General features: G+C 34.8%; 2 protein-coding genes across 2 annotated transcripts in view; one reads left to right on the top strand and one right to left on the bottom strand.

Moving 5' to 3' along the window:
* Nucleotides 1-9,536, bottom strand: part of LOC107733761 (protein phosphatase 1B-like) — a 48,187-nt gene extending 38,651 nt beyond the window's left edge. Inside the window, exons 1-2 of the mRNA XM_016545534.1 lie at nt 9,403-9,536; nt 5,132-5,421 (exon numbers count right to left, since the gene is read on the bottom strand). The gene's annotated coding sequence lies outside the window, so the exon portion shown is untranslated. The remainder of the gene's footprint in view (nt 1-5,131; nt 5,422-9,402) is intronic.
* The window catches only part of LOC107733674 (formin-like), a 21,581-nt gene continuing 6,805 nt past the window's right edge, over nt 1,988-16,763 (top strand). The window contains exons 1-2 of the mRNA XM_016545404.1: nt 1,988-2,189; nt 2,885-2,966. Coding sequence (XP_016400890.1) covers nt 2,008-2,189; nt 2,885-2,966 — 264 coding nt within the window. The 5' untranslated portion in view covers nt 1,988-2,007. The remainder of the gene's footprint in view (nt 2,190-2,884; nt 2,967-16,763) is intronic.

Raw genomic sequence — 16,763 nt, 5'->3', positions numbered from 1 at the left:
CTGCTGCTGGACACTAAACACCGTCGAGCCGCTCTTACAGTCGCGGCAGCACGGTCTCGTGTTGTTTCCACCAGTGCGGCAATCTTTTTTCATCACTAATTGATGGATGTCTAAAATATAAAAATAAGGAGAAGCCTAAAACAGGCCCGAGGCCCTGCCCGGGTCTGAACTATGACGTGAAAATTGTCCCGCAGCCCAGCCCGAGGGGCTGAAATGCAGGGCTCTAGCTCTGATCTAGCACACAGAAAACGATTTGACTGAAATTTATCAGAAGAGATGAAAGAAAGATAGTGGTCATCTGCGCAATTCGGAAAAAGAGGCGGCTTTTCTGCATTAGGTATGTTTTTTTATTTTATTTTTTTTACTCTTTGTACAGCAGTTATTGTTCATTCTAAATTAATTTTTTAATGTAGAATATGTGTTACATAAATACATGAAATGTAGAACATATAAAAAAGTGCTCGTGGCTCGTCTGCCAGTGGGTGCCCCCCCATCACGCATAAAGTGAAACTCCGCCTATGATTGTGCTGTTACTCCTTTCGAGCCGAATTTCACAAAATTGGGTGTTATTTATGGGGAGTAGAATTATTTATTTATTTCAATGAATGTAATTGATTAGATATCATAATATTTAGGCTATAATATTATAAATCAGGTTGGTTTGTATTGCTGACGTAATATGTAAATGATATGCGTGCGGCCCGCGAGACGTGCACTTGGACCATAGTGCGGCCCGGTGGAAAAAAAGGTTGAGAACCACTGCTTTATACAGTCACCATTCACAGACTAGAGATGTGCAGTAATATAGTTTAAATTTTAAGATGATATAAACAATCAAGATAGAGTGGCGAGTGGTGACATCTTTAACCGGTAATTTATTAAAGACGATAAATGATGGCAGGTGTTCTTTTAAAAGTAGGTCTCTTGTCAGGAAGGTGGCAATGCCTGCCACATGCTTATAAGCACATACAAGCAAGATTTGTCAAGCATGGGGAAAACAAATGGAGCAATACAAATTTTAGCTTGTGGACTTTTTAAATTAGCTTTGCTTGAAAAAAACATGAAAATATACCATCCCTTTTTTCCATTTGATTTAGTCGATTTAGTTTGCATCAAATGCAATGTGATTTTCAGTAATTGAGATCTGTCAGCAACAGCACATTTTTCTGCTTGGGCGAGCGATTCACAGACAGTTTTCGGTGCACATGGGTCAAAGACGAAAAAGGGTTTAAGCATAAAAAAATAAGTGTAATACTGCTTTAAATTGTTGTTGTTTTCCCCCCAAAAAAATTAACAAGTTTTCCGTTTAATTGCAATTTTGTTTTTGTTTTTCTGAGCATAAAAATAAATATACATTTTCCCCTGATTTACAGAAGAGAACCACTAAAATGTCATTCAGTGTAACATTCTTGTCAGGCATATTTACAACAAAAATCAATTTGTGACATTAAAAGACTAATTACTTCCACCCCAAATAATAATTAGTTGTAATTTTTCATTTTTAAAATGTGCCACTATCCTAGGTTTTGCCCATTTGTCAGTAAGAATTTATTACTCATTTAAAACACAATCAAATTTAATACGCTCCCTTATCATTTTATATATTTAAATTTGTACAAGTCAGAATAAGCATGTTTTTACATACATATTAATTTTTACATACATATTGTGTTACACTGAATGACAGCGGAACATTATTTCAACATTTTATTCTCCAAAAACTTATTTGAAACCTTAAAAGTAGACACTTTACTTACATTTAATGTGCTTTCTATGGACATAAAACCACTTTTGTACATTTCTTTTGTTGCGGACATCTTAACGCATTTGACCCTTACACACTTTTTTTTGCATTTTATGCTCCAGAAAACCAAACATTTTAATGTTCCTATAATATTACACATAAATGTAAAAATAAAGTTTTATAACCCAAATGTATTACCTACAAATATGCTTGTTTGACTGTAAAATATGGCATCTTCTGATTCTCTCGTGAGGGCAGATATCATGTTGACTGACTTTCCCTGTTTTTCGTGTAGTTTCCAGGAGATGGTGATGTACTTCGGGCTCAAACCCAAGTCTGGAGAGAAGGAGGTTTCTCCAAGCTTCATCTTCATGCTGTGGTACGAGTTCTGCAATGATTTCAAGAGCACCTGGAACCGAGAGAATAAAAGCATCTCCAAAGAGAGGTGAGGACCATCCATCTCACAATGAAGTTTAGAGACTAAAGCCGTGTTTGGACCCGTTTAGAGCAATAGTTCAGCCAAAAATAAAAATGTGCTGTAAATGCGCTCACCCTCAGATCATCAGAGATCAGGATGAGTTTGTTTCTTCATCAGCATTGCATCAGTGTCTCACTGCAAGTGAATGGGTGCCGTCAGAATGAGAGTCCAAACAGCTGATAAAAACATCACAATAATCCACAGTCCATCAGTTCACATCTGGAGAAGACAAATCTAGTCTTTGATGCTCTTCTTATTTTTAATTGTCCACACAATTCGTTTGGCAGCGTCTCTGATTTCAGTGAAGCTTTTACAGATCTAACCTACAGCCAATATTCAGTTCTCACTTAGAAATGCACAAAAAATCCCTCTTATTAGTCTCTGTCGCTCTTGTTTTTCAGTCGAAATATCCAAACATTTACTTGATGTTTTGCAGAAATGCCACGTTTTAGAGAAGATATCATCCATCAGTTGGGTTTATTTTTGTTTCTGCGTACTGTTTTCTCATTTTAAGTATAAATCTAACGAACCTTAGTGAAGTTTAAAAACAAAAACAGCTTGTATAACAGGAAAAGTTGACTCAGAATGTTCATCTGCGGTCATCAGAAGAAACCCGGAAATAAATGATGACAGAATTATATTTTTGCGCTCTTTTATTTTAGACTCAAAGAAGCTCAGCAGACCGTCCAGAAAATCACAGCTGAGAAGAAAGTGGAGACGAAGAAGACCAACGCAAACAGTCTGGTGAGAAAACACACAAGCACACAGCTTTATTACATTCACAACACACGCTCTATAATGAGAATAATTCTATTGCATGTGTTCATGCTGATGATGCTTTGAATGAAGCCGGCAGTGAAATCCAGGGTTTTATTTATTTATTTTAATACAATTTACCAAAACAAATAAATTTTTTCCTGATTTACAGAAGAGACCCACTAAAATGTCATTCAGTGTAACAATCTTGTCAGGCATATTTACAACAAAAATCAATTTGTGACATTAAAAGACTAATTACTTCCACCCCAAATAATAATTAGTTGTAATTTTTCATTTTTAAAATGTGCCACTATCCTAGGTTTTGCCCATTTGTCAGTAAGAATTTATTACTCATTTAAAACACAATCAAATTTAATACGCTCCCTTATCATTTTATATATTTAAATTTGTACAAGTCAGAATAAGCATGTGTTTACATACATATTAATTTTTACATACATATTGTGTTACACTGAATGACAGCGGAACATTATTTCAACATTTTATTCTCCAAAAACTTATTTGAAACCTTAAAAGTAGACACTTTACTTACATTTAATGTGCTTTCTATGGACATAAAATCACTTTTGTAAATTTCTTTTGATGTGGACATCTTAATGTCTTTGACCCACATGTAATCACCCACAGGACAACAAACCAATGAGAACAAAGAACAATAATGATGAGTCATAGCAATAGAGCATAGGCGCCAAAGCTGTTGTGGATGCACTTACCCGGATGCAACTGGCACAGATTTGAAGAAAATGACCATTGTTTGGAAAATAAACAATTGGATAATTTGATTATGTCAGCTTTATGTTACACCTAAAACTGACGAGGGAATTTACAGTAGGGCTGAACGATTAATTGCATTTGCGAAAAAATAATTGCATATTAAATCGCAATCGCAATATTGGTAAAAAAAAAATCGCAATAAGATTATTTTCCAAAATCGTTCAGCCCTAATTTACAGTAATAATAATTTGTTGGTTCTTGAACCCACTTTCTCAAATGGCTTGGGTTTGCAGAGTATTCACAGCTTTTATGACAGAATGCCCCTGCTACACAGTAATAGTATACTAATTTGCTACATAGCATATATCAGTTTATATGACAATACTGTGTGTATGTGGACCAAATAGGATATACTTAGACAGCCAACTTTATATATAGATCCATGTGATAATTACGTTTACATTTTGCTACAATATAAACAATCAAGCAGTTGAGATTTGCTATATGCATTGCCTTATGTAAAATGTATGTATGTGGGTAAAGTTGGAGAGTGCGATGCGATAATAAAGTTTAAAATAACCCTCCATCATAAAAAGTGAAATCCACTGCTACAAGCACACAGCACAAAACAAGCGGTTGGCTGTGCACTGTAGAAGTCTTATTCATTTTTATTTATTTGTTTATTTATTTGTACAGTAAATTACAAGCCGACCACTTGTGTCAGAAATGAACCAGGGTTTGAAGAAAAAAATCCTACCAGCAACAAAAGTGCCATCAAATTCCAAAGCTTCAGAGGCTAATAATAATAATAATAAAATGATCATGCTTTGTAATATCTGACAATATCTCACATATATAATACGTTACGAGTGGATGTTCATTCAATTTATAGTAACTAAATATTTGACACAAAATTATGTATATATTTAGAATAAGGCCTTCATCAAGTAAAAAGTAAATTTCTGACACAGATAACCAGCAAACATGGGCTTGTTTTATGCACTGATGGGGGTGAATTGATATAGGCTAGGCCTGTATTTACAGTTTATAAAAATAAAAACAACCAATATTACTCCAGAGCAATTAAATGCCAGGACTGTTGTTGTCTTTGGAAAGAGTGGCTACTGCAGGAATTAATGTGATTGGTGTCAAAACCAATTTCGCTACCAACGTAATCAGCATCTGAGACATTATAGGCACATTATAACGTTCAAATCCAACACCTGTGATACTCAAAATAGTACATAGACTGGCAACTCGTTAGTATTGAAGACAGACATTAACAGGTATTTTTCCTAGAGCAGGCAGCAGTACAGGCTAACTGACTGGCCCTCAGTGCAGCAGTTACAAAACACGTCCAGCCCGGCAGATAACGCTAGCCTGCTAGTTAGTCTGACAAATGTGATGTAACTTACATTTCTTAAGTCGAAATTGTCCTTCCAGTAGACGCCACGTTCCAGGCGGCCGTCAGGTGTGCCTTTCTGACGAGAACCCACTCGCTAAACATCTAAGTATTTGGACCGTTGGTGATATTAGCTCGTTTCGACTAGCGCAGCTAAAGGTAAACCCAGCTAGCTGGCTAGCTAATGCGGTTAAATTCACACGGTCAGGTCTGCCCTCAACGGCTCTCGTCTGGGATTACGAGCTGGAACGAACATATTTGACATGCTGTTTCACTTCGGCTCAGCGACTAAATAAGTGCGACCTGACTGGTGGTTGTCTGAGCGTTTCTACTAGCGCAGCTAAAGGTAAACCCAGCTAGCTGGCTAGCTAATGCGGTTAAATTCACACGGTCAGGTCTGCCCTCAACGGCTCTCGTCTGGGATTACGAGCTGGAATGAACATATTTGACATGCTGTTTCACTTCGGCTCAGCGACTAAATAAGTGCGGCCTGACTGGTGGTTGTCTGAGTTAAATTTCGAGCCGTGTTAGCGTTTCCAGCTACATGTCAGAGACAGGTGATGAGCACTACTCAGTGCTATTGACGGCCGCGCGCTTGCCTTGGGTTCTGTGTGATGGGAGGGGCCATCGCCTCTGTGATTGACATCATTGGCCGAGAGGCTGAGAATAAAACTCATTTATTTTGGGTCATATATATATACATACATACTTACTTACTTATGTATGTATGTGTTTGTTTGTTTGTTTGTCTGTCTATATATCTATTTGTATCTTGGTTAGTAATATTTAAATTAAGTCTCAAATTAAAGTCTCAAATCAAAGTCCACCTACCCTTGTGAAAAAGAAGTACACTTTAGCATACTCTTAAAAGAGTAGGCCTGCCTGCTTATTATGAAAATAATATACTTTAGAAGAATATACTTAAGTGTGATGTTATCAGACACTTAATTGCATGTTACTGCAGTTAAATGAAATAATGTATTGTAGTTTAAATTTATATTAAATGTCGTTAGCTAAAGAGTGCTTTATTGACCCATTTAGGATTTAAATACATTTCATTTCATTCTTTTATTATCTTTGATATATGGTTAAAGTATACAACTGAATATACTGACCAGCATTTATGGTAAACTAAAATACACGTGAATGTCTTTTTTTATTTTTATTTTTTATTTTTTAAGCTTGTATGAGTTACAATTTAGCAAAAAGGTTAAAAGTATAATCAAGTATTTTACACATGCTTTAGGATGTTAGTCAACAGATCAAAATAAGTGTACTTATTTAAAGCATGACAAAAGATTATCAAAGCATAATAATTTAAAATGTTCTTTAAAATAAAACTTTTTTAACATTTATAGACTGATAATTAAGTTATTGGTTACACTTTATTCTGTAGATGAACATGTTGTTACTTTATGATTTTTAAAAGAGTTTACTTATAGATGCAAAGTTGATCTTTTAGATAACTATTGACTTGTGGATTGCTTCACATTTCAACATCCTGCAGCTCTTCTCCGGCCCCTCCTGCAGATAATCTTTGCACCTCTTCTGTGAGCTTGTCAATTACCTCACAGATATCTTCTTCAATTATTGATTAGTATTGGTAATAGAATCTGGTTCCCACGGGTAATCTTACCCGGAAGATAGCTGGATACCTCTGTGACAACTTTAGAATGGGTTAATCAGCATTTACATTATTAATTTCTGATACATTTTTAAAAAATGGATCACATTCAAACTTTTCTGGTTCAAATTTAATAAATAAATAGACTATAGCTATCCATCTGCATACTGTCAGAAAAATAAGCAAATTTCAACTCAAGTTCTTTGTTGCAAAGAGTTCAAGTTGTTGCAAGGAGAATGGAGATTTCAAGATGTCTCCTTTAAATTAGACATAAACCATTTGAAGCAGACTAAAGCCACTGCCTCAGACTAATGCAACAGTATGTAACATTCCAACTTTCAATGTTGCTGGGAAATCTAAAATATTGCTCCCTCCTTGCATTTATACCCCAGATTTCTGAGGCTGCAGACCACAATGGATTTAAAAAAAAAAAAACTAAAATTTGCTGAGTTGTCTATAGATTATTGTCTAGAGTTGTCTATATCCTTCACATTTGGAGATATTTGTTTTTCTGCCATAGTGTTGTGAACTGATAGCTTGTGTACTTGTGTAATAAATATCATTTGTGAAGTACTGCAAGAAAATGCTAAAATAATAAAACTGCGTTACATAGGTAGTGGCATAACAGATGTTGTAATAAAAGTACATAAAAGAAGATGCAAAATTCTACGTCTGTCAACATATATTTTTATATATCATAAGAGCAAAGAATTAAATCTTGGTTTAATAAAAGGCTTTTTTTATTTTAATATTTTGAGAAATGCAATATCCTGTAAAGAATGAAGATTTGACAAACAGCTTGTCTCATAAACATAGTCAAATCAGTTCTTCACAAGTTAGATTTACATTTGAAAAAACAGTTTGTGTATTTTTATTACAGTAGCTAAACCTGTTTTTTGGTACACTTTACTGTGATTGTAGTTGTTAAATAAAAATGTCATTCATATCAATTCATGCATCACCTAATTTCATCGTAACATATAGGCCTGGCCTACAGAAAAGAACTTTTATGTTTAATCTATCTAATAGTGTGTTGGTCATACTATACAATGATTTATAGCTTGTCTTTGTTGAATAATACAGAACATAAAGAGCTTTAAAAAATAATTGCATATTAAATCGCAATCGCAATATTGGTAAAAAAAAAATCGCAATAAGATTATTTTCCAAAATCGTTCAGCCCTAATTTACAGTAATAATAATTTGTTGGTTCTTGAACCCACTTTCTCAAATGGCTTGGGTTTGCAGAGTATTCACAGCTTTTATGACAGAATGCCCCTGCTACACAGTAATAGTATACTAATTTGCTACATAGCATATATCAGTTTATATGACAATACTGTGTGTATGTGGACCAAATAGGATATACTTAGACAGCCAACTTTATATATAGATCCATGTGATAATTACGTTTACATTTTGCTACAATATAAACAATCAAGCAGTTGAGATTTGCTATATGCATTGCCTTATGTAAAATGTATGTATGTGGGTAAAGTTGGAGAGTGCGATGCGATAATAAAGTTTAAAATAACCCTCCATCATAAAAAGTGAAATCCACTGCTACAAGCACACAGCACAAAACAAGCGGTTGGCTGTGCACTGTAGAAGTCTTATTCATTTTTATTTATTTGTTTATTTATTTGTACAGTAAATTACAAGCCGACCACTTGTGTCAGAAATGAACCAGGGTTTGAAGAAAAAAATCCTACCAGCAACAAAAGTGCCATCAAATTCCAAAGCTTCAGAGGCTAATAATAATAATAATAAAATGATCATGCTTTGTAATATCTGACAATATCTCACATATATAATACGTTACGAGTGGATGTTCATTCAATTTATAGTAACTAAATATCTGACACAAAATTATGTATATATTTAGAATAAGGCCTTCATCAAGTAAAAAGTAAATTTCTGACACAGATAACCAGCAAACATGGGCTTGTTTTATGCACTGATGGGGGTGAATTGATATAGGCTAGGCCTGTATTTACAGTTTATAAAAATAAAAACAACCAATATTACTCCAGAGCAATTAAATGCCAGGACTGTTGTTGTCTTTGGAAAGAGTGGCTACTGCAGGAATTAATGTGATTGGTGTCAAAACCAATTTCGCTACCAACGTAATCAGCATCTGAGACATTATAGGCACATTATAACGTTCAAATCCAACACCTGTGATACTCAAAATAGTACATAGACTGGCAACTCGTTAGTATTGAAGACAGACATTAACAGGTATTTTTCCTAGAGCAGGCAGCAGTACAGGCTAACTGACTGGCCCTCAGTGCAGCAGTTACAAAACACGTCCAGCCCGGCAGATAACGCTAGCCTGCTAGTTAGTCTGACAAATGTGATGTAACTTACATTTCTTAAGTCGAAATTGTCCTTCCAGTAGACGCCACGTTCCAGGCGGCCGTCAGGTGTGCCTTTCTGACGAGAACCCACTCGCTAAACATCTAAGTATTTGGACCGTTGGTGATATTAGCTCGTTTCGACTAGCGCAGCTAAAGGTAAACCCAGCTAGCTGGCTAGCTAATGCGGTTAAATTCACACGGTCAGGTCTGCCCTCAACGGCTCTCGTCTGGGATTACGAGCTGGAACGAACATATTTGACATGCTGTTTCACTTCGGCTCAGCGACTAAATAAGTGCGACCTGACTGGTGGTTGTCTGAGTTAAATTTCGAGCCGTGTTAGCGTTTCCAGCTACATGTCAGAGACAGGTGATGAGCACTACTCAGTGCTATTGACGGCCGCGCGCTTGCCTTGGGTTCTGTGTGATGGGAGGGGCCATCGCCTCTGTGATTGACATCATTGGCCGAGAGTCTGAGAATAAAACTCATTTATTTTGGGTCATATATATATACATACATACTTACTTACTTATGTATGTGTTTGTTTGTTTGTCTGTCTATATATCTATTTGTATCTTGGTTAGTAATATTTAAATTAAGTCTCAAATTAAAGTCTCAAATCAAAGTCCACCTACCCTTGTGAAAAAGAAGTACACTTTAGCATACTCTTAAAAGAGTAGGCCTGCCTGCTTATTATGAAAATAATATACTTTAGAAGAATATACTTAAGTGTGATGTTATCAGACACTTAATTGCATGTTACTGCAGTTAAATGAAATAATGTATTGTAGTTTAAATTTATATTAAATGTCGTTAGCTAAAGAGTGCTTTATTGACCCATTTAGGATTTAAATACATTTCATTTCATTCTTTTATTATCTTTGATATATGGTTAAAGTATACAACTGAATATACTGACCAGCATTTATGGTAAACTAAAATACACGTGAATGTCTTTTTTTATTTTTATTTTTTATTTTTTAAGCTTGTATGAGTTACAATTTAGCAAAAAGGTTAAAAGTATAATCAAGTATTTTACACATGCTTTAGGATGTTAGTCAACAGATCAAAATAAGTGTACTTATTTAAAGCATGACAAAAGATTATCAAAGCATAATAATTTAAAATGTTCTTTAAAATAAAACTTTTTTAACATTTATAGACTGATAATTAAGTTATTGGTTACACTTTATTCTGTAGATGAACATGTTGTTACTTTATGATTTTTAAAAGAGTTTACTTATAGATGCAAAGTTGATCTTTTAGATAACTATTGACTTGTGGATTGCTTCACATTTCAACATCCTGCAGCTCTTCTCCGGCCCCTCCTGCAGATAATCTTTGCACCTCTTCTGTGAGCTTGTCAATTACCTCACAGATATCTTCTTCAATTATTGATTAGTATTGGTAATAGAATCTGGTTCCCACGGGTAATCTTACCCGGAAGATAGCTGGATACCTCTGTGACAACTTTAGAATGGGTTAATCAGCATTTACATTATTAATTTCTGATACATTTTTAAAAAATGGATCACATTCAAACTTTTCTGGTTCAAATTTAATAAATAAATAGACTATAGCTATCCATCTGCATACTGTCAGAAAAATAAGCAAATTTCAACTCAAGTTCTTTGTTGCAAAGAGTTCAAGTTGTTGCAAGGAGAATGGAGATTTCAAGATGTCTCCTTTAAATTAGACATAAACCATTTGAAGCAGACTAAAGCCACTGCCTCAGACTAATGCAACAGTATGTAACATTCCAACTTTCAATGTTGCTGGGAAATCTAAAATATTGCTCCCTCCTTGCATTTATACCCCAGATTTCTGAGGCTGCAGACCACAATGGATTTTAAAAAAAAAAAACTAAAATTTGCTGAGTTGTCTATAGATTATTGTCTAGAGTTGTCTATATCCTTCACATTTGGAGATATTTGTTTTTCTGCCATAGTGTTGTGAACTGATAGCTTGTGTACTTGTGTAATAAATATCATTTGTGAAGTACTGCAAGAAAATGCTAAAATAATAAAACTGCGTTACATAGGTAGTGGCATAACAGATGTTGTAATAAAAGTACATAAAAGAAGATGCAAAATTCTACGTCTGTCAACATATATTTTTATATATCATAAGAGCAAAGAATTAAATCTTGGTTTAATAAAAGGCTTTTTTTATTTTAATATTTTGAGAAATGCAATATCCTGTAAAGAATGAAGATTTGACAAACAGCTTGTCTCATAAACATAGTCAAATCAGTTCTTCACAAGTTAGATTTACATTTGAAAAAACAGTTTGTGTATTTTTATTACAGTAGCTAAACCTGTTTTTTGGTACACTTTCTGTCGACTTGAAGTTAAGTGACTTCTTCATGTCATGATAAAGATGTGTTTTGTGCTGGGTAATACCTCATTAGTGCACATTGCTCTTTGATGACATCACTGATTAGATCATAGCAGGACCAGACTGATTAGATTATTGGAGAGCCAGCTGATGAACTCCACAGTGATCACACAAATGATCTCATCATGAGTTTATATATAGGAGGATAAGGATAGGCATGTTGTCAGATGGGCCTGACCCATCAACTTAACTACAGTAAACAGCAGGCCAAGTACCAAACCTGCACCTAGTAAGTGCTGATGAAGCATCGCTATGGAGACTGCAGAGTGTTTTTTATCACCATGGATACTAGGATTGTCTGAAAATTACAATCTTGTAATTTAGAAATAGCCTAGTGGCTACTGTGGAAAACCACCACCACTAAAGTTGCTGGTTTAGTCTTTAATTGTGACCGAGTACGCCATCTGCCTTTAAGGAAATAAATGTAACCTCAAAGATATGAACTAAGTTACCGTTACTGTTTTAGTTGGATAACTTAAAAGAATAGAACACCTAAAGATTACAATTCTTGTATTCCACAGAAGAAAGAAATTCATACTGGTTTGGAAAACACAAGGTTTAGTAAATGATGACATAGATTAAAATATGAACAAAAGAGCTGATTAAATTTATTCAACTTCTAACATTTTATAACTTTTGCTCATTGCATTTTGTATATGCCACAGGATAACACATCAAGACACCATCTTAATTATTTTGAAAAGTATCTGACCACTCACACGCAAATAAAGAATGATTCTAATGAATGAATGAATAATGCTAAAGGAATCAGCCTGTCTTTGGGATATTGTTGTCACGTTTGTTCTTCTAAAGAATCATTGTGAATTGGCGATTTAAGATTTCTCTGAAAAAATGCATTTACATGTCATGACCTGAAGATCAAGAGGGGTAGATTATAGGAAATGATCACGGAGTACAGGTAAAAGGTCAAGTAGCAGATTCGGCAGGTGACTTGAGCACCTATCCACATCATGTCAGAGGTAAGTGCACTTTTTGACAATTATTGTCTAGAACTTGGATATATGGTAAATACTAAAATCTATGTGCAGTTTAACCTCTGACTATAAGCTTAATTATGTTAATTATGGCAGAAGTAATGCTTTTACTGAGAGGTAATTGACCAGCAGGGTGACAAAATCCAAAAAGAAACAATTGCCGCAAATATCAGAGAGAAAAAAAAAACATGTATTTATATTTACTTTTTTTATGAATATAATATTATTATTGTCATTATCATTGTTGTTGTTGTTGTTTTATATTTCAAAAATGTGAATATTTCAGATTTCTAAATGTGAAAAAACAGTCCAAAGCACTTCTAAAAAAAATGTATGTTGGTGGTTTTTAATGCCTTGAGGGTGGATTTGTCTGATACAAACAGATTTTTGATTTACAAGATGTTGTGAAGCAAACTGATGGACTGGAGTTGCGTGGATTACTTGTGGATTATTGTAACATTTTTATCAGCTGTCTGGACTCTGATTCTGATTCTTACGGCACCCATTCACTGCAGAGCGTCCATTGGTGAGCAAGTGATGTAATGCTAAATTTCTCCAAATCTGTTCCGATGATGAAACAAACTCATAGGATGAGTACAATATTTCAGCAAATTTTAATTATTTGGTGAACTATTCCTTTAATGTTATTAAAGGGATAGTTCACCCAAAAATGAAAATGGGGGGTTGGGGGGGTGGATAAAGGCCTCCTGAAGCGAATCAATGCGTTTTTGTAGCACCCATTCACTGCAGAGCGTCCATTGGTGAGCAAGTGATGTAATGCTAAATTTCTCCAAATCTGTTCCGATGATGAAACAAACTCATAGGATGAGTACAATATTTCAGCAAATTTTAATTATTTGGTGAACTATTCCTTTAATGTTATTAAAGGGATAGTTCACCCAAAAATGAAAATGAGGGGGGGGGTTGGTGGGGTGGATAAAGGCCTCCTGAAGCGAATCAATGCGTTTTTGTAAGAAAAATATCCATATTTAAACTTTATAAACAGCAATCTCTAGCTTCCACTAACTATGAAATGTAGCATTTGATAACAGGTGGTCCTTGGGTTGTGGCTTGTGAGTTGTGAGAGTCTGGACTGGAAAAGATGGGAAACTTCTTAGTGGTTAAAGATCAATTATATATTGTAGGCTGCTTGCTGACTGCAACAAACACAAAATCTGACTGTCACAAAAAGTGTTTAACACACTCATGACCTCTCCAGGTGTATCCAGCTACAAAGTTTTTTTATTTTACAAGTCTTGCCAACTACATCAGGTTCAATATGTGTGGGGAAAAAATGTTGAATTAAAAAAAATAATAATTATGAAACTAAATTGTGCTATCAATTAGATCAACATATCCTTCTTGCTTTATTTGTATCCTGAAGGAAAGAGGTCATGTCTGTCTGGACATCCATTTCTATTACATTTACAGACCACAAAACCAATTAAGGGACACATTTTTCTCTGTGGACCCATATGCAAATGCAAAGCATGCCACATTGTCACTCTCTGTAATTCTCAGTAATACTCTCATTAAACAGCGGTCTCTCTGAGGCCTATTTTTCTCTCACTGTCATTGAGGAATTTTAAGACCATTTTTGATCTGTGGCAAACAGCACAGGATAAGAGCCATGTGGGGGAAAGATAGTGGGAACCACCCTAGCTGCAGAGAGACTGCCTGGCTGATCAAGACTAACCCACATATGGCCCTTCAAAACTCCACAATGCATGCCTTATAATCATATTTAAAGACATCTACATTTTCATAATCTGTTTCTGTATAAAATATTAATTATATTTATTTCATCATTATATTGATATCAACCTGATATCAGCCTCTGCCCGCCAATCATCTATAACGTCATAAAACCTTGTTTTTCAGATAGTTGATGGGAACTTCCTGAATATTTAGCCACTTGACTAAAACGGTTCAGTTTCTTACTGAAAGTGGCTAAACAGACTGGCTTATCTTACACCACTCTCTCCTGCCAAAATGATTGAATGATCAAACACGTCAGGTGTGTTGCTGTTGTTGTTGTTGCTGATGTTTTTATTTCAGATCAGAAGCTTATAGCACCATCTAGTGGTTTTTAGTAATCCCACCGGTATGAAACTCACTTACCTGCACTACACTTTGTCTCAAACGTCTTTTTTTGTTATGAGAACTATTAGACAACTTAGATACACTATTTTCTAACATAAAATTAACCTAACATGAAAAAATAGCTAACATCAAATTCCACAGTTCAATTGATATAACAATGTTTAACTAATATTTAACAAACTGTAATTTACTAATTTTATTAACAAAAAATCTAATTTATCTGTGCCCTCTGTTACCATATGATTTACAGCATTATAAAAACAGTAACATTCCTTCTATTTTATCTTCTATTTTTTTTTATGAGAATTTTAAGCTTTTTAACAATTTTTCCCCTCTATATCCTTTCTGTTCAAATTTTTTCTATCTAATTTTCCATTCAATTATATAGTTTCTCCACCTGTTTCCTAACCTGCTTTAATTTACATGTACATTTTGTCTTTTCAGTTTTATTTATTTTATGTTTATCGCTAAATAACACAAATCAGAGTTTAAACTCTTTTAGACATTTCCCAGTGTTTTGCTAACAAGGTAAATGGAAAACCTCACATACCATTAATGAAGAAAATTAAACCGTACAACAAACAAAACGCAACAGCTAATATACAACCCTGTTTTGTATCTAAAGTGCCACCCAAATGTTCTTTGTGTTTATAGAATTTCTAAGAGAAAGGTTAAACAAGCATTCTCCAGAAATAACATTCCATGTGCGCAGTGAGTTCCTGTTGTTTGGTAACAAAAGTTTAGCAGTACAGTATGCACTACAGTGAACTATTGTATTTCAAATCTCCAAACAAATGTAAGTGTGCACCTCAGAATAACATCATGAACCCTTCATCCATGTATCACATTCCTCGGAGTGTTTCTCGGAAGCAGTTCATCCAGAAGAAATCATTTAATGATTGAATGCTGGCTCTTTCAGGAGCATCCACCGGGCTACGTCTACCATTTAATGCTCATTGATTTCCACAGGAGAACAAGCCAGATTTGTTTACTGAATGAACACGGTTTTATTTGAAATTGCAGTTGGGAGTGTTGAGAGTGGACTTAGTTTACTGAATTTTTATTGTCAGAGCGGAGGACATGAACTGTGGTTTGTGTTCAAGAAGATTAGAGCATTTCTCCTAATCCATGAATATATTATAGTTATTATAGTTGGCAATTATTTAGAGCAGAAATAAATGTAAATTTTGATAGATGATCATAGTCTAGCTTTAATTTGAGGAAAAAATATCATGCTAATCCCCAGCCTCTTTGCACAGAATAAAATTTGTATAGGAAGCATTTAGCTAATGAGGCAAACTAGGTTATCGAGGTTCGTCTTTAAATTAGTGATGCAAATCACAGACTGACCTGCAAAATCTGTGTGTGAGCCTATCAGTGTAACATGGGACATAGTTAAGAGGTTCCCTCCTGTCCATGCAGAGCAGTCACTGATATTTATTATTTATTGATGTTGTCATTTAAATATGTAGCAGTACAAAAGTGGCTACTAAGTATCATAAGAAGAGTGTCAATTTATCTTACTTATAGTTTCATTATAAAATTCTAGCCTTAAAGTAACTAGTGTAAGGGAAACAGGTCAATTTAGCTCAAAGGGAATCATTTATGATTTTATAGGGAATTTGGACAGAATCACTGTTTTACGGCTGATCACTGAGTCGGCCAGCGATTCATTGAATGAGCCGTATAACATCAACTCTGCAATGGATATTAAAATCCAAAATATAGTGAAAACACTATTAATTAGCACAGTAACAAGATCGGCAGTTTAAAACATTTGTAAGCACTAAACACAAGATACTTCTCTTTTCAATATCAATAAGACTTTATTGGATAAATCTAAGACATATAAACTAATCTAACACAAACACACGCATTCACACAAGTTGCAGAAAGACAGAAAGTGAGGAAATAATTAGTTTAAGAGAATGAAAATGTGAAGAGAATGCGTTTCTCCTCATGGTTTTGGAGGAGCTGGCGTGTAAGCCAGAGCACGCTCAAAGAGCGCAAAAAGCGATGACTGCAAAGCACGGCTAGAAGCCATGACCAAAAAAAGAAGAGGAAGAGCGAAGAGAGTAGAAGAGCGTGATTTGATGGTGTCCTGAGTATTTAAACTGGGCTTTTGGACACCTCCCAAATGGTGTTTTGACCAATTAGATGTCGTCTTT

The sequence above is a fragment of the Sinocyclocheilus rhinocerous genome, unplaced genomic scaffold (assembly GCF_001515625.1).
Source record: "Sinocyclocheilus rhinocerous isolate Xijiao unplaced genomic scaffold, SAMN03320098_v1.1 scaffold789, whole genome shotgun sequence".
NCBI classification, from domain to species: Eukaryota; Metazoa; Chordata; class Actinopteri; order Cypriniformes; family Cyprinidae; genus Sinocyclocheilus; species Sinocyclocheilus rhinocerous.
Note: the sequence above shows the minus strand (reverse complement) of the source record. Positions and strands in the feature narration are given on the sequence as shown.